The sequence below is a fragment of the Gymnodraco acuticeps genome, unplaced genomic scaffold (assembly GCF_902827175.1).
Source record: "Gymnodraco acuticeps unplaced genomic scaffold, fGymAcu1.1, whole genome shotgun sequence".
Classification (NCBI taxonomy): Eukaryota; Metazoa; Chordata; class Actinopteri; order Perciformes; family Bathydraconidae; genus Gymnodraco; species Gymnodraco acuticeps.
In genome coordinates, this window is record NW_022991761.1 from 998,477 (window position 1) to 1,019,817 (window position 21,341).

The 21,341-nt window shown below is 40.4% G+C and overlaps 1 protein-coding gene across 1 annotated transcript; it reads left to right on the plus strand.

Annotated features, from left to right (window-relative positions):
• The first annotated feature begins 9 nt into the window (after positions 1–9).
• Positions 10–21,314, plus strand: LOC117535020 (serine/threonine-protein phosphatase 2A catalytic subunit beta isoform). Its single transcript, XM_034199341.1, has 8 exons — positions 10–443; positions 2,050–2,088; positions 3,339–3,509; positions 14,332–14,505; positions 14,729–14,818; positions 16,913–17,074; positions 19,100–19,218; positions 20,569–21,314. The coding sequence occupies exons 1-8, from the start codon at positions 342–344 to the stop codon at positions 20,639–20,641; spliced, it is 930 nt and encodes a 309-aa protein (XP_034055232.1). The 5' UTR covers positions 10–341; the 3' UTR covers positions 20,642–21,314.
• Positions 21,315–21,341: the final 27 nt, after the last annotated feature.

The following is a 21,341-nucleotide window of genomic DNA, read 5'->3' on the forward strand; positions in this document are numbered from 1 at the left end:
TGTAGCTAGCTCTCTTAGCTATTCGGCTAGCCGCTTGCGACGCCGCTGCCTCTCGCCGCTACGGTCCGTCGCATCGGGGACATTCGACCCTTTTTACTCCCCCGGCCGAAATAACCTGTTTTTTAGCGTTGGTAACTTGACGTGGGTAGTTTATCATGATAGAAGTTGAGTAAACGGCTCGTTTATTTGAGGTGTTATCGTTGAATTTCCGACCGATTTGGCGGGACTTGATCGGGTTAACAATACGACGAGCTAAAGGCTAGAGAGCTGCTAGCGTTGAGACACAGGCCAGTTTGTTTCAGCTAACACAGCTAGCTCAGCGAGCTACCGCCGCGGCTGTCATGGAAGACAAATCCTTCACTAAAGAGTTAGACCAATGGATCGAACAGCTAAATGAGTGTAAGCAGCTATCGGAAAACCAAGTCCGGACACTCTGCGAGAAGGTAAGTTGGTTTACAATTATCCGGTTTGTATTTTTGACCCAGTCGGCCTCGCTCACAGTGTGGCCTAGATTGTGAAAACGGCTCCGACTAATTTCTGGTAGGCAAGGCGGCTATTTTTGCCCCGTTTCCATCAGTCATTCTCAGATTATTAATGTTTAAAAGCATTTAACCAGCGAAATATGATCGTTCACCTTCAATTGATGTTGAGTGTAATATCAGACCCATTATATCGATGATAATTACGACAATCATCCGACCACCGTCGTCTGATGTCAGACAGGCCGAGAATTCGCATCTTTTACATCATACCAGCTATTAGACGGAGCCCATTTTCATTCCCTGTCTATTAACATGACTGCATTTAGCGCAAATATCAGGACTCGGTTAATGTTAGATTTGAGGAGTTGTGCACTCTTAATGTGTATTAAAAATAATCGTGTATTAATAATAATTAAAGTAATCATGTGCACCGCGCCCTGTCTTTATCGATCAACCGTTTCATTGCATAAACCTGACAAGCCTATTTCAGACGTCACTTCAGTGTTGCACCATAAAGATTACTCTCCGGTAGCTTTTATGCATCATAGACCTTTTCATTTTTTTCCATAATATATGATTTAGTAACAGGTTTAAAATGTATTACTGGAAGGTTACAGGTCATTTCCTGAATATGGGGAAGAAAAATGGTGGGTCATTGTGAACTGAATGAATGAAAGATAAAAGAAACTCAACCTTAGTTTGTTCAGTAGTTTAGATGAAATGTATTACATAACACTCCAATAAAACGGATGGAGGAGGACTGTAAGCCTTCCCTGTTTAAACAAATGATGAAACAAAACGTAAAAGAAGAGTAAAGAAACACTAAAACTAACCTAGACTATCTAAAGATGTACAACCAACTGACCAACCAAGATTCTAGATGAGAAAAGAAACGTGGGATGGAACTCTAAATATGATGTATAATACATATTTCTCGCTAAAAATAAATCATTTTCTCCACTGGTTGAAATGGCTGATAACCCTTAAGATAAATACATTGAAAGTTATGTAGATATAATAGAAAAAATCCAATTGAAAGAAACTTGTTGTCAAGATTATTCAATACATTTTAAGATGCTCAGGATAGAAATTAACCCATTGTCATTAAATGTGAGGAATTTAGCTATTTGATTTTATTCACTTTAAATGTATATCTTTGGGTTTTGTTCAGTTTATTAAACAAGTCATTTACTTGTACTCTGAAATATTTTAGACATGTTATTAACAGTCGATCGATCAATAACGGATACAATATTCCAAGCATTAGTGGAACTAGTAGAAAGGAAGCAAACATTGTAGCTTTCTGTGGTCCGAAGCAAACCTATTTTTTTCCACCGCCAAGTAATTTAAATCGATGGTGTCCTGTGAGTTCACAGATCCTTCAACACCTCCAAATAACCTGTCAGCCTGTCATAGAGGCTAAACGTGGACACGTATGACATGATTTACTGTTCGTGTCTGGTTCAAGAGTTTAATATAACATTCTGTCTGCCTGATCACATTTAAGAAAAAGGTCTTACAAATGTCACCATTTTCAATAAGCAGTCTGTGTTTGTTTCCTCTCCAGGCCAAGGAGATTCTGACCAAGGAGTCCAACGTTCAGGAGGTGAGATTTCCCATGATATTGAAGTAATAAAATGTTAACTCTTAATTATTGGTGACCAATACTTTTCTTAGTTATTTTACCAAAATCTTGCTTTTCTTTGTTAAATATTTTTTGAATACGCTTGGAGTGGACTGAGACATAATAGTTAATAATAGTTCTGGTTTGATTCATACAATAGATGTCTTTTATGTTTATTTATATATATATATATAAATAAAAAAACACCCCAAATGTTTTCTGGAGGCTGACTCTGTTCCCTCTGGCATGTTATTAGCAGAACATGAACAATATCCCACCTTGTTTTCACTGTAAACTCTGCTGAGCTGCAGGCTTTCAGTCCTTTCTTAGAATCTGCCAGCAAACATTTAAAAGCATTATACAATATATTCCTAGAATTGAAAAAGTTATAAAGTCAATCTAGTGTTAAACTTTTCCTATTTTTGTTAATAGAGCCTTGTTTTGGGTGTTAGTTTTCCCACATTTGTTTCATTGTTGGATATAATATCGTCCTATTTTTGTTTACAAGACGTTACAATTGTTCTCTAATGTGGAAAATCGTGTTGATTTGCAGATGGCCGACAAGCTAGTGTACACTGTCAACAGGCTCCGTTATTACACTGTTTGAAAACACAGAAAGGATTAGTTTCTGTATTTGGGTAATCTCTTTAGACAGATTTGTTAAAGATTTTTTTTAATTATTTTTGGGCTAGTTTAGCTTTTATCAGAGATATATTCTAAAGGGGGAGATAGAGGGGATGACACACATAAAGGAGTCTCGAAATGAAGCTTTGTCCCAACGGCACCAGATTTTGGTATCCAAAGGGTTTCTATTTGTAGTGTTTGTATTACTGGCCCATCACCTTATTTCACACATTTGCCAAAAAGCTCTTGCAATACATTGACTATTGTCTAGCGATGATTTAGCTTAAAATTTGCCAAACTGGCCCATTGTACAAGTTGTCTCGATCCCATTCAGTTTCTAAATGTACTGTATAATAATGAATAGCGGAAGGAAAATGAAGTATTGGCCTGGATATCAGCTAACTACACTGGGTTTAATAAGTGGATTAAATATAAAAAAATCTTTCAGAAGACATAGTATAGTAAACGACCAAAAGAAAACCGTAAGTTCTATTTGTCTCTAAGGAAGTTTGCCATTTGAATGACTTGTTTGTTAATCTGCAGGAAAAAACACGTTGTTTTATTACTGTCAGTTACCTTTTTACATTGTCCCTCCCTTGCCTCCTCAGGTGCGATGCCCTGTGACGGTGTGTGGCGACGTCCACGGTCAGTTCCACGACCTGATGGAGCTGTTTAAGATTGGAGGAAAGTCTCCCGACACCAACTACCTGTTCATGGGAGACTACGTTGACAGAGGCTACTACTCAGTGGAGACGGTCACGCTGCTCGTCACGCTAAAGGTAAACCTGCACTGTACCTCGAGTCAGGGCTCGAGCTTAAGGACGTCCCGTCGTCCCGGGGCCGAAAAAAATAGTGTTGGGGAGGATAAAAAATAATTTTGGGACGAGAGGTAAAATAAAAATACCCTGCTAACTCTACTACAAACGGCGATGAAAATGAAACCGACTGCACGTTTTGTGTAGCACACAGTTATTAAACCTCCTTGTCAACATAAACACACACGCACAAAACATTTAGCGTCCTGCGAAATACACACACATGTAGCTACAGCTGTGCCCGCAAATTCCTGGCCCGCAAGTCTAGCTATGTACTGAGTGTGTGTATTTCGCGGGTTGAGTGATGTACAATGGCATCCCGTGGAGGAATTCTGAAATGTTTTACCGTTAATCACAAAAACGCACAGCAGAACCAGACCCTGGAGCGCCGGCCTCTTTATTTACTTACTCCTCTTCATCCCCTATGGGTAATAAGGTTGAGAAGAGAACCCTCCATCGTATTTAGTCCTTAGCAATATGCTGCGCCTCTCCCCATGTAGGGATGGGCACCGAGCCCCGGTATTAAACGGGCCCCGGGCCGGAATTATTAAAGACAGTGGTAACGTTAAGCTCCGACGTTATCGGACTTTTTATCGGTACGAGACATTTAAAAAATATGTCATATGTATTATTGCTACATAAACATTATATCGCAGTTTTAGTTTCACCGACTCCGTTTCTAATATGCAATAAGACTACAACATGCGTCTATGATGTATTTTCGAGCTTTCCAATCCAGACGAGATCTCTCTCTCCCGTCTGTGTGCGAGGGGGCGGGGCCGTTTGTAAAGGTCTCCTGACTGTGTTACAGACTGTCATCCTGGTTAGTGGTTACTCTGGGTTCTGTCTTCAGGACAGTGTTGGATTTTTTTGTTAATTGGATGGGACTTGATTGGATTCAATATTAGAGTAACTTTCTCGTTTGTGTGTTTGTTTAAATATATTTGGCCTTTGTTTATGTGATTGAATGATTTACTCAAATAAAAAGGTTGATGAATTATCATCTAATGATTTGTATGATGTTTTATTTATGTTAAAGGTCACTTTGAATGATTTTAACTAATGATAATGTAGAAAAACTAACATTTTTAAATTCGGGACGGCCCACATTAATTTCGGGACTGCTTGGATTGTATTTCGGGATGGTTCCGGGAGGATGGGGAAAAAAGTTAGTCGAGAGCCCTGTCTCGAATATGTGTTCAAAATATACGTATCTGCAGATGGTGAATAGTCTTATAAAGCATTCAGCTCGACTTTATGAACTTATTGTTGAATCACTTCCTGGAATCTGGTCCTGGGAATGTCGAGGGATGTCGGAATACTTGAAATGTATTTTGATTTTTGATTTAATTTGAATTTTAATGTTATGTATTTAAGACAAAAGCGCAGAACAACATGGTATACATGTGTACCACACAAAGAAAGAAATGTAACTCTCTTACAAACAAAAAACATCATAACAACATTTTTTTTTTTAAAACACCTCACTCGTTCACAGGCCCTGTGGGCTGGACCAATAGGTAATGAGTAGCATAAGTACACATACACACTAGAAAAAAACCTAGAAACCCGGATCACAGCCTACTTTTCAATGTTGCAGCCGCTGCAAGCCACAGGCTCACATGATCCTCTTTCTGCCAATTGATTCGGGCTGTTGACAGTTCCATATGGATAATATCATGAAGTGAAACCCATTGCTTAATGGACATATCATGTTGAGACTTTTAGGCATATCGCAATCATTGTCATATCTGCCATTAGACCAGCAAGAACTAAACAATTTGGATACGTAGGAAACTGAAAGGAAGAACTGTCGTTCAGTAGCAGAGTTGTTATGGTCGCAGGCATCCTCACCGACACGAACACAGTTAGCTCTGAGGCAACACTTGCCAGAGTCTTGCTACAGGGGGGCATTCCCAGAACATGCAAAGAAACGTGCCCAGGGCCATTAAAGGGCACACGGTACATGAGGAATCATCAATAAGATACAGCTAACAAGGGTTCAGGTAAGCCCTGTGCACAAAAGTAACATGTATTTGTTGATGATCACGATTCCTTGAAGCCAATTTAATATTGGTCCATACCATGCTCCAACCAAAATCCTGCACTAGTCTTGGGAAACCCCCCCCACCCCTCAATACTAATAATACAGTTGTTTGTAGGAGGCCTCCATAATATATTGATACGGCAGGAGTTTGTCATTGTGACTAAGATTCCTTCGTTGTTAATCCATACTGGAATCAGAGTTGAGTCCATCAGCTGGAGTTGTTCTGTGGAAGACGGCTCCACTTGTCGTGTGAAAAGACCTGTGAGAAAACTGGTTTAGAAGAAATAATCGGATCTGACCGATGTATATATCCTGTGCCAAACAGTTTTAAAAGTAATAGATCAGCACATTTAAGATCCAACCGTTATTCCCTTATACAGTAGACCAGGGGTGGCCAACCCGCGGCTCTCGAGCCGCATGCGGCTCTTTGCCTAGTTTCATGCGGCTCTTCAGTTCATATCGAATTTTATATGTGTGAATTTGGGGGAGAGACACTGACTCCTGACTAGTGTTGCACGGTGTACCGATACTTGAAAGGTACCGCGATACCCTGCCGTTAAAAACGTTACGATTCCTCCGTTTCATTAGTATCGGTACTTTAAGAATGACTCGGGAAAGTACTCCGGTGAGAAAGCGCCGTTTTAATAAGAGCCGTGTGTGTTCAACGCTCTGCTTCCACTCCCTGCACTGCAGCCGTGCCTGCAGTCCCGCCCCTCTCAAGCACGCTCTAAGTCCCTCCCCTCTCAAGCACGCTCTAAGTGCCTCCCCTCTCTCGTGCACGCGCTAGCTGCCAGAGCATGTGAGAAAACGAGAAGCATGGCTGCAAGTGGGAGTGCAACTGCCGCTGCGCCTCGGCTTGTTGACAAAAAAGACGCCAGAAGTGAAATTTGGAAGTATTTGAGCTATATCTCTGACAGTGAGGGCAAGCCTACGGACACCACGAGGCCTGTCTGTAAGACATTTATTAATTGTATTTAATACGAATTCTTGTCATTTATTTTATTTATTGTTCTCATTGTTTAAAAGTTTGTGTTATGGTTCTGGTTCTGGTGTGAAATAAAGCACAATAATTACATTTAAGACTGTTTCCCTTTTTTTAAGAAAAGTATCGAAAAAGAATCGGAATCGCAATTCTTGACTTGGTATCGAAACCAAAATGTTGGTATCGTGACAACACTAGCTACTCCTGACAGTTAAACCTGATATTTAGTAGGTCTGTTAAGTATTGAATGCTGATAATTCTGACGTAATTTGGCCGGTCAAAGTTGTTTAGGCTCGGATAAAATCGCTCCGTTACTTTCGTCCCGTGTTATGTATGTTGTGTATGTGTGGTGTCAGTATGAGAGGATGACAGCGCGTATAATTTTGATGTGGCCCAAGAGCCAATCACAATAATACCTGCGATGCAGTGAACCAATCACCTTTGAGGGGGGGGAAACCTATCGTTGATTAAACATTATCCAGTGTTTCCCCTACCATTGTCTTGGAGGGGCGCTGCGCCCCGCCAACGGAGCCCCGCCTCCCCCCCTGATATTCAAGGTGTTTTAAAAAATATATATATATCATTTTATTTTTAAATATATATATAGCACCAAATTGCAAATAATCTATAACTACTGTCACTTTTCACATTGAACATGTGCTCTTTTATTAAATAAACTAAACGCTTTCATTTTAAGTTGTGAGTTTAGTGTTTTTGACCCTAAGAAACACTGATGCATTAATCAATAACAATAATCCACAGCTCCTCTCTCTGCTCCAGAGGATTTAAAAAATATATATCCCAATGCCACAAAAACGCATCAGTGACGTGGTTGAAATCTTGTCTCCAGAAAACAAAAAACGGAAACAAGCGGTATCAGTGACTGTGTGTCTGATGTGGCTCTTTGCAGTAACATAGAAAAAATGTGGCTCTTAACCTCTGACTGGTTGGCCACCCCTGCAGTAGACCTTCGTGTTAAGGTTTAGAGAGAACTTATGTTGGAAGTTGACAATGTTCACTTCATTAACCCTCCCTATTTGGGTGTCACAAATAAATAGGATAATATTGAACATTCTTTTTACATTTTGGAAGATTTTTTTTTAAGCGTCAAGAAAAGGTCCGACACATTTGGGATTTTTATCAAGTTACTATAAACAAACAAGACGATTGTGATATTTATTTCAAAATTTTAAAATGTATATTTTATATTATATGTTTTTGAATGGTCAGTCTTCACTCTGTCTTTGAGGTCTGGTGCGTCTCACCAGCTGCTTTAGACTCTTTCCTTTATTCGGACAGCAAACTTACTTGCACGTGATAAGCCGAACATATCGCTTGCAGGAGCTGTTATTGGTCTTTACTTGGAATTTTTGAACAATAACAATATTTTTGCTGTTCAGGTTTGATGGGAGAAAAAAACAAGTCTCATGTATCTGTTTATCTAACCACTCCCCACACTGATTCTCTGCATGTGTCCCGACCCAAAAATCAATCAGAACTCTATGTTTGAGGCTTGGCTCTGTGAGGCTACAAGCCTGCGGACAGTTCATAGTTTATTGTGACAAGATCTGATAATTGCATTAAAAAAATGACCTCCAGTTGTGCTGAACTTTGATTTAAAAAAAAAAAAAAAAAGTACACAAATGCATAAGGTCTAAACTAAATTAGTTTTTTGTTGGAAATATTGGAAGCTTCCTAGTGAGGTTTTCAGATAATGCTTTAAAGGTCCCATGTGATGGCCATTTCTACTGATCATAATTCCATTGTTGAGGTCTACTAGAATTAGGGATGCTCCGATCGCCAATTTCGGGGCCGATCGCCGGAATCAGTATCGGCCGATACCGATCGCCGATCCGATCGAGTGGGCGGGGCCTAAATGGAAGATTAATGCCCCGGCCACACAAGGACGAAAACGGCCGTTTGCGTTACTGTTTAGTGTCATATAGACCATTCGGCCATACGAGGACGACCGAATACGGCACTAAACGACTGAGGAAACGATAACGGGTCCCAAGGTGGATAGAACGGCATACGCAACGCTCTGGGGGGTCCAACGGCTCCGTGTGTGCGCCCTATACGAACATTTTCTGATAGTGATTGTGCAATAGCAATAGCCCCGCCTCTCCCCACCTCTTCTGCTCACCTCCGCTTACCCCGCGCCATTGCTGATGTGTTTCGCCACCAACAACAACAACAACAATGGCGGATCGCAGAGTTGCTATCGTGCTCCGGACGCTACTGACCATGCTACAGTTCTTTGTGCAACATCTACAGCAGACTTACACATCCGGGGGGGATCTTACTCGCTGCTTTTGTGGATATGTACTGCAGCTTCAGCGATCATTTTCTGATAATGATTGCGCAATAGCCCCGCCTCTCCCCACCTCTGCTGCTCACCCCCGCGTCAAAGTAGACTGCACACTGAATTCAGATTATTTATCTTTCTCTCGATATGGACATAAACGCGAGTGAAGTCTAATCTGACAGGACGGAGAAACCTCTCAAACTACCTAAACTAGTTATAAATATGTTTATTTTTACTGTCGGCCGGGTCACTCATTACTGGATCAGCTGCTGCATGAAACAGACACTGACGCTGTCCGAAGAGAGGGAGAAAAAAGAGAGGCTCCGTGTATTTTATTATTATAATATATAGATTCGTTATTCATTTGTTTTAAAGCTCAATAAATAACAAAGAAGACCTTTGACCGGCACTTTTATAATTTTGTCGGAAGATTTAAACTTTAATTCACGTTGACTGGCGAAAAACTCTGCCCGATTCCCTCGGCCCCCACCGCGGAGAATAAACAGAAGGGCAACCATGACAACCATGCTTCTTCGCTGCTTTTGTGGAGGAAGTTACAGCGCCACGTACAGGCTCGGCATATGTACTGCAGCTTCTCCAGCGGTTGGAGCTAAACGGAGCGGTCTCGTGTGGGCAGACACTATCCGGATAACTATTGCGTGTGGACGGAAGCTTGTTTGCGTTTGCGTTAATCCTATGGGTTTAGCCGTTTTCGTCCTCGTGTGGCCGGGGTCTTAAACATCACTTTAAATCTTCCATTTAAAGTGATGTTTAAAACTCAGTTAATGGGGCTCATTCACTGGAGCTTCCACAAACAACAATCAACTTAATTATTACATTCAAATGATGTACATTATTCAAGTTTACATTCACTTTGGAGAATAACACGGGAGAAATTAGCGGAAGCGCTCTCTTTTCCTCTCTCCCTCTCTCTCTCCCCCCTCTCTCCCTCTCCTGACAGCCTGTCAGTATCTCATGCAGCTCATTGATCCAGTAATGAGTGACCCGACAATGAAGAATAAATATATTTATAATAACTAGTTTAGCTTGTTCCAGAGGTAGATAAAATAGCTAAGTGTGTTAGGTCTAACTCTTACGGTACGTCCACACAGCAGCTTTTCAAAAATCTTGAAAATCTTGGAGCTGGGCGTGTCTGAAAGCTTGGGGATCTTTTGCGAGCAACACGACCAACAACCAATCACATGAATCTCCCGCCCCCGACATACAAAGCAAAAAACCCCGGGGTTTTTATGTGAGCAATATATATATATATAGGCAATATATATATAAACTCCCCAAACAGGCGAAAACCTACCAGTTTCACCCACTGTCTCTGCCACCTCCCTCCATGCCTGGTTCCTCCGGTTTGTATCCCATTAATAGTTCTGGTCGTAAAGAACCGGGTGATTTGCTACCGTAATTTCTCGTTTGGAATATGAGGAAATGAACTGCGGTCTGGTTCTCCCTGTGTGTGTGTGTGTGTGTGTTTCGCTGCGCTTACCGGTCTGGCGGGTGGAGCTGCAGGATTTCTGCTTCACACACGTTGCATACCGCTATTTTACTGTCTTTTTCGGACAGTAATGCCAGACCGGTGAAGCCATTTTGGCGAGCTTGTTTTGCCGCACAGAGAAAAGTGTCATGTATTTTACGTCATGCGATCGGCTCTCGCGATCGGCATGTTTAGAGAGCACCGATTGATCGGTAGAGAGTGAGTATCGGCCGATATCGATCGTTGACCGATCGATCGGAGCATCCCTAACTAGAATAGATGTACATTGTTCAATTTTCCAAACTCAGATTGGTTTCTCAAACAGCATCTCTGTATAGTATGTGTATTCACTCTCTGTCCTAAATGGCTTGTTGGAGCTCCTGCCCCCCGTCCATGTGAGCCTTGTGTGCTCTGATTGGTCAGCTTGCCCACTCTGTTCTGATGAGTCCACCACCGTTACAGCGGAACATCAGTGATTCAGGGATGCACATTTTTCACCTTTCGGCGAAATTCGCCATTTTTAATCCAAAATAGGTCGTTTGTGTGATTCGTGTAGATCTGCAATACAAATATTGTTGGGGTATAGGGATGGGAATTTGAAAGCAAATGAATATTCGACCCCCCAAAAAACGGTTAACCGAAATGTCCATATCCTATAAAAAAGAAATTGGGTAAAAAATAAAAATTGAATAAATGTTTGGAGATAAATACATACATGTTCAAATAAGTGTAGAAACCAAGTCGAATTTGTCAAATGTATTGAACTGGTGATCACAGTTTGACAGCTAGGCAGCTTTCATGTGCGGAGGCAATTCAAAATCAGCCCAGCTGTAGAGAAGACCCTCTCATCTGGAACGGAGGTTGCGGGTATAGCAAGGTATAGCATGTAAGTTTAATTTGGTATAGTTTGACCTTTACACCGCACTCACTAACCTGGTCGAAATATTTCCACACATTACTCCTTTTTGACGCCATGTCTGTTGTGTAGGACTCTTCTTAGAGTGTAAATAATTACCGGACTGACTGGTAAAATATGTTGAATACCGGCAAAACTAAATCTCTCCTGTCAAAATGTCTATGTACTTTGCCGCCACACACGGTTGCCAAGCAGCGCTTATTGTTGTTTAGGCTGGCCACTCATGTGTCGTGAGTGTTGACAGGGGGCCGGGGAGCACGCTCATGAACTGTTAGCGCCGGAACCTCGCAACGGCTGCGGAGCGCATTTGCGCCACATTTGGGCCTAAGATGAGGTTTGAGTCTGCGTGATCTGCGTGCAGGGAGCGGCAGCAGCCATATCATTAGCTAGAACTAGCTAGATCTGATGGATTTGGACATAAACACGAGTGAAGTATAACCGGACGCAAGAGAGAGATCAGCTCTGCCCGCTGTGAGGGACCGGTGAGCGGAGCAAAACACACCTTTAGACGTCAACTAACACATTTAGCTATGGCACTGTCGTGTATATATATATATATATATATATATATATATATATATATATATATACATTGAATTATTCAATTTGATAATATGTAATCAACTTAGGCATCCCTCCCAAACAAAAAAAAAATATTCATAACTCATATTCGAATACCTGAATAATTTCGAATATTCGATTAATCGTTCCCATCCCTAGTATAGGGGGGGTCCTGGGACCCGAAGTAATCTGCGGCTGTGAGTTGTATTATTTATATAAATATTATAATAATATATATATATATATATTATTATATATAATAATATATATATATATATATATTATTATATATAATAATATATATATATATATATTATTATATATAATATATATATAATAATTAGGGCTGTCAAGTTAACGCGTTAATAACGCGTTAACGGAAAAAAAAATTAGCGCCACTAATTATTTTAACGCATGTGTATTTTTTTTCCTCGGCCGCTCCGTAGTTTCAGAGCGCATCGAGTTTAAAATACCATCTACAAGCTGATGCTGACAGCCCCGCTCCTGCTGCCCGCTTGTGGCAGACCACACTTCCACGTTCACCGGCAGGCACCGACTGGCCATCTGGAGGACCGGGAGGGTGTGTGTATGTGTGGCCCGAGCGAGCGAGAGAGAGACCTTATGTGCATTGTTGTTGTTAGCATCTGGTGCTAGCTAGCTGCGCTAACGGATATAAGAAGCTGTTTAAATGAAAACAGGAGCAACATTTCGCGCGCACACACACACCATTTGTATTGTATTATTGTATGAGAGAGGTTCCAGGTTGAATTGAGGCGAATATTTGTAATGTTCAGAGGTTGTTGTGTTTAATATTCATGAGAATATTTGTCATTGTTCAAATGATAATAAACATTAGCATAAAGCATATTTGTCCACTCATATGTTGATAAGAGTATTAAAAACGTGAAAAATATTCCTCTAAGGTACATTTAGAACAGATAAAAAAATGTGCGATTAATTTGCGATTAATCGCAATTAACTATGGACAATCATGCGATTTAAATATTTTAATCGACTGACAGCCCTAATAATAATATATATATATTATAATGAAGCGCGAGCTGTGTGCTCGAGTCCTCCTGTCTGTCGGCTCTGCTGCTCCGCGATGAGGGTCTAACTTCAGCAGCTACATTATCTACGGTGCATTCGTTAACAGTAACTGTGTGCTCCGGAGTCACTGTGTCAAAGGCTGGACCGCTGGTGAACAGCTGTTAGAACAGTCCAGGTGTTCAGAGCAGAGCGGCAGAGCATGATGTGCACTGAAACGTTTTTCTGTCGCAATATTATTTAAGGAATCGCTGAGCTAGCTAACTAGCATACATTGTCACTATCTGCTAACGTTAGCTTTAGCCTTCGTTTTCTAATAGTTTTTTTCATAGGCTATAAACAGAGGTGGTATAACTAGAAGTACTCAGATCGTGTACTAGAGTAAAAGTAGAAGTACTCAGATCTTGTAGTGAAAGTAGAAGTACACAGATAGTGTACTTGAGTAAAATTAGAAGTACCAGAGTGTAGGAATACTCTGTTTCAGTAAAAGTCCTGCAATGAAAATGTTCCTCAAGCAAAAGTATTAGAATCAAAATCTACTTAAAGTACCAACAGTAAAAGTAGTGATTGTGCAGATTGGTCCATTTCAGAATAATATATACGATATGTTTTATAATGATTGATCATGAAAGTGTTCTCAAAGCTGGTGAAGGTGCAGCTAGTTTGAATGACTTTGTATACTGCAGGGTAGCTTGTGGATTTACTCCAGGTGGAACTAAAGTCTGATTCAACACTTGATTAGATTTCACATCATTCATCCACATCTGTAAAGTAACTAAAAGTATTAAATACATGTAGTGGAGTAAATGTACACGTTTAGCTCTGAACTGTAGAGGAGTAGAAGTACACAGTAGCAAAACATTTAAATACTTAAGTAAAAAGTATAGTACTTGAGTTTATGAACTTAGTTACTTTACACCAGTGGCTATAAAGATAGAAAGACTAAGCCTTGCACAGAGGCATGAAAATAGATTTTCAAAATGCTCAACAGTGCTGCCAAAATGATAAACTGACTGCTACACAATTAAAATAAATGCTTTTATATATTTTTATTAGATGTGACTCTTTAGCGTTTCTGTTATTATTAACGGCTGCTTTAGTTGTTCTGACTGCTACAGTCCTCTGTTATTCCTCATTTTAAAGCCGATATTCCGTGGGGTCGGGGGGCTGGGATCCTTGTCACCTTTTTCATACCTGATGAGTTTGCATCCCTGGTGATTATGTGTTACAATGGCGTTAGCAACCAGAAAATGACACCAGTAATGACAAACGGGTGAGAATGCTGCGTGGGGTCTGGGTGCCGTGTTGGCGGGACGTTGCGGGGCTCGCTGCTGCGAGGAGCGGACAGTGTGAGCTGGGTTCATTTCCTGCTTGCTGAAAGAATTGCATTGCTTTTTGTTGACTCTTTTATAACATAATTTATTCTTTGTGTCCTTCAGGTTCGTTTCCAGGAGCGAATCACCATCCTGCGAGGAAACCACGAGTCGCGGCAGATCACGCAGGTCTACGGCTTCTACGACGAGTGTCTGAGGAAGTACGGCAACGCCAACGTCTGGAAGTACTTCACAGACCTGTTTGACTACCTGCCACTCACTGCACTGGTGGACGGACAGGTAGGAGACTTAGCCAGGAAAACCGTGTTTGTCTGTCCCGCAATAACAGGTTTTTTAAGGCAATAACTGTCCATGTGATGTAAGACGATGCAAAAAGTAATTTATGGTTAGTGTCTTTCTATAGGCTTTGTCAAAGTAAACTTTCAGATTGTGAAGCTTCAAATGCCCTCATGTTCAAAGTGCAGAGTAACTTCAATCGGAGACATCTCTTTTATTTCTTCAGATCTTCTGTCTCCACGGAGGTTTGTCTCCCTCTATAGACACTCTGGATCACATACGAGCTCTGGACCGCCTGCAAGAAGTCCCACATGAGGTACACACACACACACACACACACACACACACACACACACACACACACACACACACACACACACACACACACACACACACACACACACATCATTAAGCTGAAACACAGGATTTGTCTAGAACTATTTTCAGTGGTGGATGAATACACTTTTAGTGTCTTTAGCAGCAGGACAGTGTTTATGGGATCGAGTCAAAACAAACCACAGTGTGTATTAGGGCTGCACTATTAATCGACATTTGATCAAAATTGCAGTACGCACTAGTGCAATGTTCAAATCACAGGAAGTATATCATATCTAACAGGGAGTGATGGATGGAGAGACTATGAAACAATGTGTACCAGAAGATGGTTAAAAGATATCTTTCCAAATGAATATGATTGTGAATATACTAGGGCTGTGCAATTAATCGTATTTTAATCGCGATTACGATTATGGCTTGCGACGATTATGAAAACAGCATAATTGACAAAATACGATTATTTAGCTGGGTGCGCTTCGCCCCTCCCTAAAAGCCCACTCGGCCACGTAGTAGTGACATGTGTTGTGAGTGTTCAGCGCGAGCGAAGATGTCAGAACAAGAGCAGCAACTCGTTAAAAAGAAGGGTACAACTATTTCCACTATTTGGAAGTACTTTGGCTTTCAGGAGTCCGACGTGGAGCAAAGTACAGTGCAGGATTTGTTACCAGGTTGTGTTGGCACCACACGCTAACACAACCAATCTCTTTAATCATCTGAAATACAACCACAAAGTGCAATACGACCGGGCAGTAATACAACAAAAAGCAGATGCCGCTCGACTTCATCCACCACATCATCACAGTCATCGATTCAGAACGCATTGTACAGAGCGACGGCCTACGCGACGAGCTCGCAGAGACACAGAGATATTACAGGTGCCATTACATTTCACATCGCTAAAGATATGTGCCCAGTTAGCACTGTTAGCAACCAGGGCTTTAAGCAACTTGTCAACACGTTGGACAAGCATTACGCGATGCCGTCTCGGTATTATTTCAGCAGGTCTGCGGCTGCGCTGCCTGCGCTATATGACAAATGCCGTGGGGAAGTTGAGAGAGATGTGGCTTCAGCTGACTACTTTGTTACCACAACAGACCTATGGTCTAGCCCAGGGGTGCCCAACCAGTCGATCGCGAGATGTGTCTAAAAATAGAACAACAATATTCTGTTTTATCGTTAATGTCCTGTAACATAATCTTCCTGTGCCAAAATAATGCACTTGAACGCATCAAAGCTTTGTGATTGGCCGGCGTCACATGTGTCGGAGCGTGGCTGAGGGTCTTCAGTACAGGTGGCAATATCGTCACCTGCCTGCGCTCATCTCTGAAACCAGACCATGTAAACAGGCTGGTGTTTCTTGCAAAAAATCTTTAAGAGATGACATGAGCAGCCCTACCAGCATTTGTCCATGGTGGCCTAAACATTTTTATTTGGTCTTAAATTGTAGTTCAACATTTATTTCCTGTTACTTCTGGACCATGACGGTTGGCCAGCCTTCAACGTTTAACTGAGTGGAATATGTTGAATATGTTTTACCAAAATGTTAGCTATATGTTAAGGAGTTTTCAGTAGGTTGTGACAGTGCACTGCATCATATTTGATTTAATTTATTTTGGTCTAATTTATTTTTATTTATCATATTAATAATATATGTTTAGTATGGTTTTGGAAGTGCGCTCCAACATATTTGTTGATCTTGTTTATTGGTAAAATATTATTTGTTTTAAAGTTCAATAAATGGTCAATGAATAATCGTCAAAATAATCGTGATATCAATTATTGACCCAAATAATCGTGATTATGATTTGCCATAATCGCACAGCCCTAGAATATACCCTACTCAATGTTGTTATTGGGAACATTTAGTTCTATTTACCATGATTATTTGTGAACATGATACACTTTGCATTTATGTGTCCATAATACACAGGAATACTTCTCGTAACATGCTGTCTGGCAACAAAGTCATTGTACTGTGCTGATGTTGCTTGGTTGTTAGCTGTTTATTGGCTGGAAAAAAGCTCAATAAAGTCTAAGTGGAAATAAATAAATAATGAATCTCTCACTTTCTCAGGGCCCCATGTGTGACCTGCTGTGGTCGGACCCCGATGATCGCGGTGGGTGGGGCATCTCTCCCCGAGGTGCCGGCTACACCTTCGGACAGGACATCTCTGAAACCTTCAACCATGCCAACGGCCTCACTCTGGTGTCCCGCGCCCATCAGCTTGTTATGGAGGTAACACACATCAGTTAATGTTTTTATTTTCCGTGACTATATTAATCCATTTCAAGTGTCATTATACCACCTAGCTCCACGGCAACTTTAAGATTTCTGTCTTCTTTAAAATAAATCTCATTAGTAACTTTTCAAAGTCCAGATTGGCATAAATGAGATCAACGGCACAACACTTAAAAAAAGAGAAAGCGTCACCTTTTTATAACCGGTGTGCCTATTACTCCCGTTATTTCCCTCCTCCATAACATTGAGTAGCAGCGCCAGTAGTTCAGTTTTCATGACAACTATCGCTGGTGTGTATAATTGTGCACAAGACCAACTGGCCTTCAGAATGACCATACAGCCCGTTTCTGACAAGCAAGGTAGCCTTTAAAATGTATTTGTTTTTAAACTGAGTCCCATGAGTGTTCACTCGACATTCAAGACACTGGGACTACATCACAAAATGTTCAGAAAACTCGACGGGACGGGAGAGCAAAACTGAATTGCCAATTTTTTTTAACCAAATTCTCTCCTGTGTCGAGCTCGGCTACACACATTTATCCGTCATACGAACAGTATACTACTGTTGACTTCCAACACGATATGATGGCTGTACTGACGACGCCATCTTCAGCCGTCTCTCCTCTGGAGACTCGAGCTGCCGTCACATAAACTTTTTTTTCTTATGGTGTGAAAACTGCCTGATGGCTGTGCTCAAATACGCTAGCAGTTTTTCCAGCAAGGCTTTTATAGCAATGCAACTAACTATTATTTTAATTAATATGCAACCCATTTATTCTAAAAATACATCATTAAGTTCAGGTTCTGGGACAGATGACACATATTTAGTGTACTATCTTGTAAGATTAAAACTAGCAGCACATCTCAAATGTACAAAGCTGGATCCAGTAAATGTTGCTGCATTTTGGCTTTAGCAAAGTTATTTAAAGATTACGTTTAATTACATTTCCTTTCACTGAACTAACCAATGAAGTCGTGTTTAGTTCCTGCTCGATTATAGAACAACACCGGTAGTTGAATTTTCCCTGGAAGATGTCAGCTGTTTGAAATAGAATAACCACAATTTGAAATGTATAAACGCATTTATTGTTTTAAGCTTTAGCCCTTTTATTTCCTTCAAATTGACACATGCTCAGTGGACTGAAGCGGACTGTAGAATCAGAAAGTCCTCGCGTCTCCATGGCAACCCAATGTAATGCAGTTGGAGCAGTGCAGTACTCCTCCTGTTGCTGTTTCTGTACCAGCTTCATCTGACACACACTCTGTGTTCAAGTCAAATCTATTTATATTACTGGGCTGTTGCAGACTATAAGAGAAAGTATTCTATTATTTAATATATATATATAATCAGCCTATAAAAACAGATCGACTTAAGTAAGCATTTAGCTATAAATAATGCTGCATTTATTCATGATAACTGAAACGTCTTCTCTTTGGAAGCATTATGCGAAAAAGATTTGCCTTGCCTTTGATCTTTCAAAGCCCAAACAGCTTGATTTCATGAAAGCAAACATGTCTGCATGTTCAGTTTGTTGATGCCAGCCAGAATGCACTTTGAATAAAAGTGAATTCATTATTCTTCTGTACTTTTCAGATTCAAACGCATACATCAAAATATATCACAAACACTTTATGTTGGTTAATGGTAGGTTAAGATAAGACTTTATTGATCCTCAGTGGGAAACACAAGCTATCCATAAATATATAAAGTCAAACAAAAAGTGCTCTACCAGCAGCAATAAGTGTTGACCACATTAATGCATGAATAATTCAAATCCTATAATATATTTATATCATTCTAAAATGACCCATTCAGCATATTGAGGAGTTAATGTAACTAACGTGAATTTGAGTTTAACTTCTGCAACCTTTCTTTACTTGGGAATGGTACCCTTTAGTGTTACTTTACTGTTATTAATGTGAAGAATACTAATGGAAGAGTACTTGCCTATTGTCCCTTTACGGATGAATACAGTCGGATCATGAAAACATTTAACAATGAACATGCTTTTGCACTTTCAGGGCTACAACTGGGGTCACGATAAGAATGTGGTGACCATCTTTAGTGCTCCAAACTACTGCTACCGCTGCGGAAACCAGGCAGCCATCATGGAACTGGACGACACTCTGAAATATTCTTTGTAAGTATAAACACTTTGTATATTTCAATTTCGCTTAGGGCTGAAACACGGCCCGAGTTTTTTTCTTTACCAACCGGTAAGAGGTCTATGTTGTGATTCATAACGTGCACCAAAAGGACCTTTTCAGTCTAATAACTTGGATGATATCTGGCTCCATTAGCTGCTACTCAAAGTGAAGCCTCTGCTGCTGTGAGCGTTGTGAGATCCATTTTGTTGAAAAGGCATAACGGTGAAGGCCATGGAAATGGTGCAGTTACTTTATTGGTAAGAGGATCTGCACCAAACAATGTTTTTTTTAATATGTCTGGAGAATACTTAGGGTGCCCGCGGGGTCTTAAAAAGTATTAAAAGTTGATCAATCAATTTAGCGAAGATTAAGGCTATTCAAAATGATTAAACGGCATTTTCCAAGGTATTACATTTTGTAGCTTGTTTTCAATAAGTATCTAAATGGTCCAAAGAGGTTGTATTCTACAGTCTGCCTGAATGTAATCATTGCGTAGGTGTGTAGTGTGATTCTGTGTAGTTTATTTATGGCATCCCGTTGGGTTTGACGTCATCTGAACAGGACATCGCACGCTCACTGCTTGATAGCAAGCGAAGCTCCGTTTACGCCGGTTGCTAAACAACATCGTTATGGGGAAATGCAAGTTTGCGTCCAAATGGTTGGAAGATCAGGAGGAAGGACAATCAATACTGTATATAGTCAATGTGAGGTGAAGTGTGTCGCCAATGTAACCGGTTAGAACTCCACGTGGCGATGAGGTCTTAAAATGTATGGAAAGGGTCTTAAAAAAGGTCTTAAAAGGAATTACATGTGACTTCAGGATTCCTGCTTATACCCTGTACTGTTTAAAGGTTGGTCTTTAATATTGCACATACTGCAATTTAGAAATTGCACACGCCCATATTGCCATTTTTGCTTACCTTCTTTTTAATATATAAATCAGAACCAAGTTTATTGCTAAGAATTTACATGCACAAGTCACATTTATAAATAATAAAATAAAGTAATGCAATTTAAAACGTTAAATATAAAAGAGAAATGTACTATTGGAAATTTGACCAGCTTTTGCAATTTAGTACACAGATTGTAAGTGCTCTTATCTGTTCACTGTAGTTAACACTTACATTCCAATAATTGATGGCGTAAAGAGCACAGAATATTTGCAGTCTGTAATGTAAATGATGTAAAAGTCAGAATATTCTAAATGATAGTACATTTAAATCTCTATACGTTGTGTTAAAGTTAGTTCTCTACCGCTTACACCTTCCTTGTCACTTTGAGATGAGAATATTAAGAATATTGTTTTAATCGTGTTTAATAACAAACCTTTTCTGCCTCCTCAGCCTTCAGTTTGACCCCGCCCCCCGCCGCGGCGAGCCCCATGTGACCAGACGCACTCCTGACTACTTCCTGTGAATGTCCAAAGCCATGCCTGTCAATCACCCACAAAGCTCCACCCCCTCTTACCCCTATCCCTTCACTCCCCTTCATTTTGGATGGAAAGAAGATATTAATAATAATACTGTACCAGGGAGAATAGAAACAAACGATTGGCTGACGAACCAAGATTTTAACAAAAAGAGAGAAACCTAAAGATTAGTCTTGTTTTCAATATGCTGTCATTAATGCTGTGCTTCTGGGGAAAAACAACATGTACAACTATGATCTGTTTCCTTTTCCTTCTTTTTGTTTATTACATGTTTGAAACGAGATAAAATTACCAACGTGGACCAAATGTGCCATATTGTGATCCTTTTACAACATGTACAACGCGCGCAATGTTTCTTTCTTTTGTTCTTCTGTTTTTTTTTCTTCGTTTTTTTAGACCAGCACTATAACCCTACCTACCTGACGACGTCACCACCACACCACACCACACTTCTTCATGGCATATTTGCTTTTTTCTGTTGCAAGGATAATTTTAAAAAAGGAGAAAAAAACGGTAAAAAAAAAGTTTGCTTCAAGTAGTACAGCTGTCAGTTTTAGCTGTCCAGGCTGCAGCCGGTGGTCATCTCAGCAAGTATATTACTGTAATTTGAATAAAGACAACAGACGTATGAAAATAAAGATGTCCTGTTGACAAACTACTGCTCTGCGTCAGTGTCGCTTCTTTCAA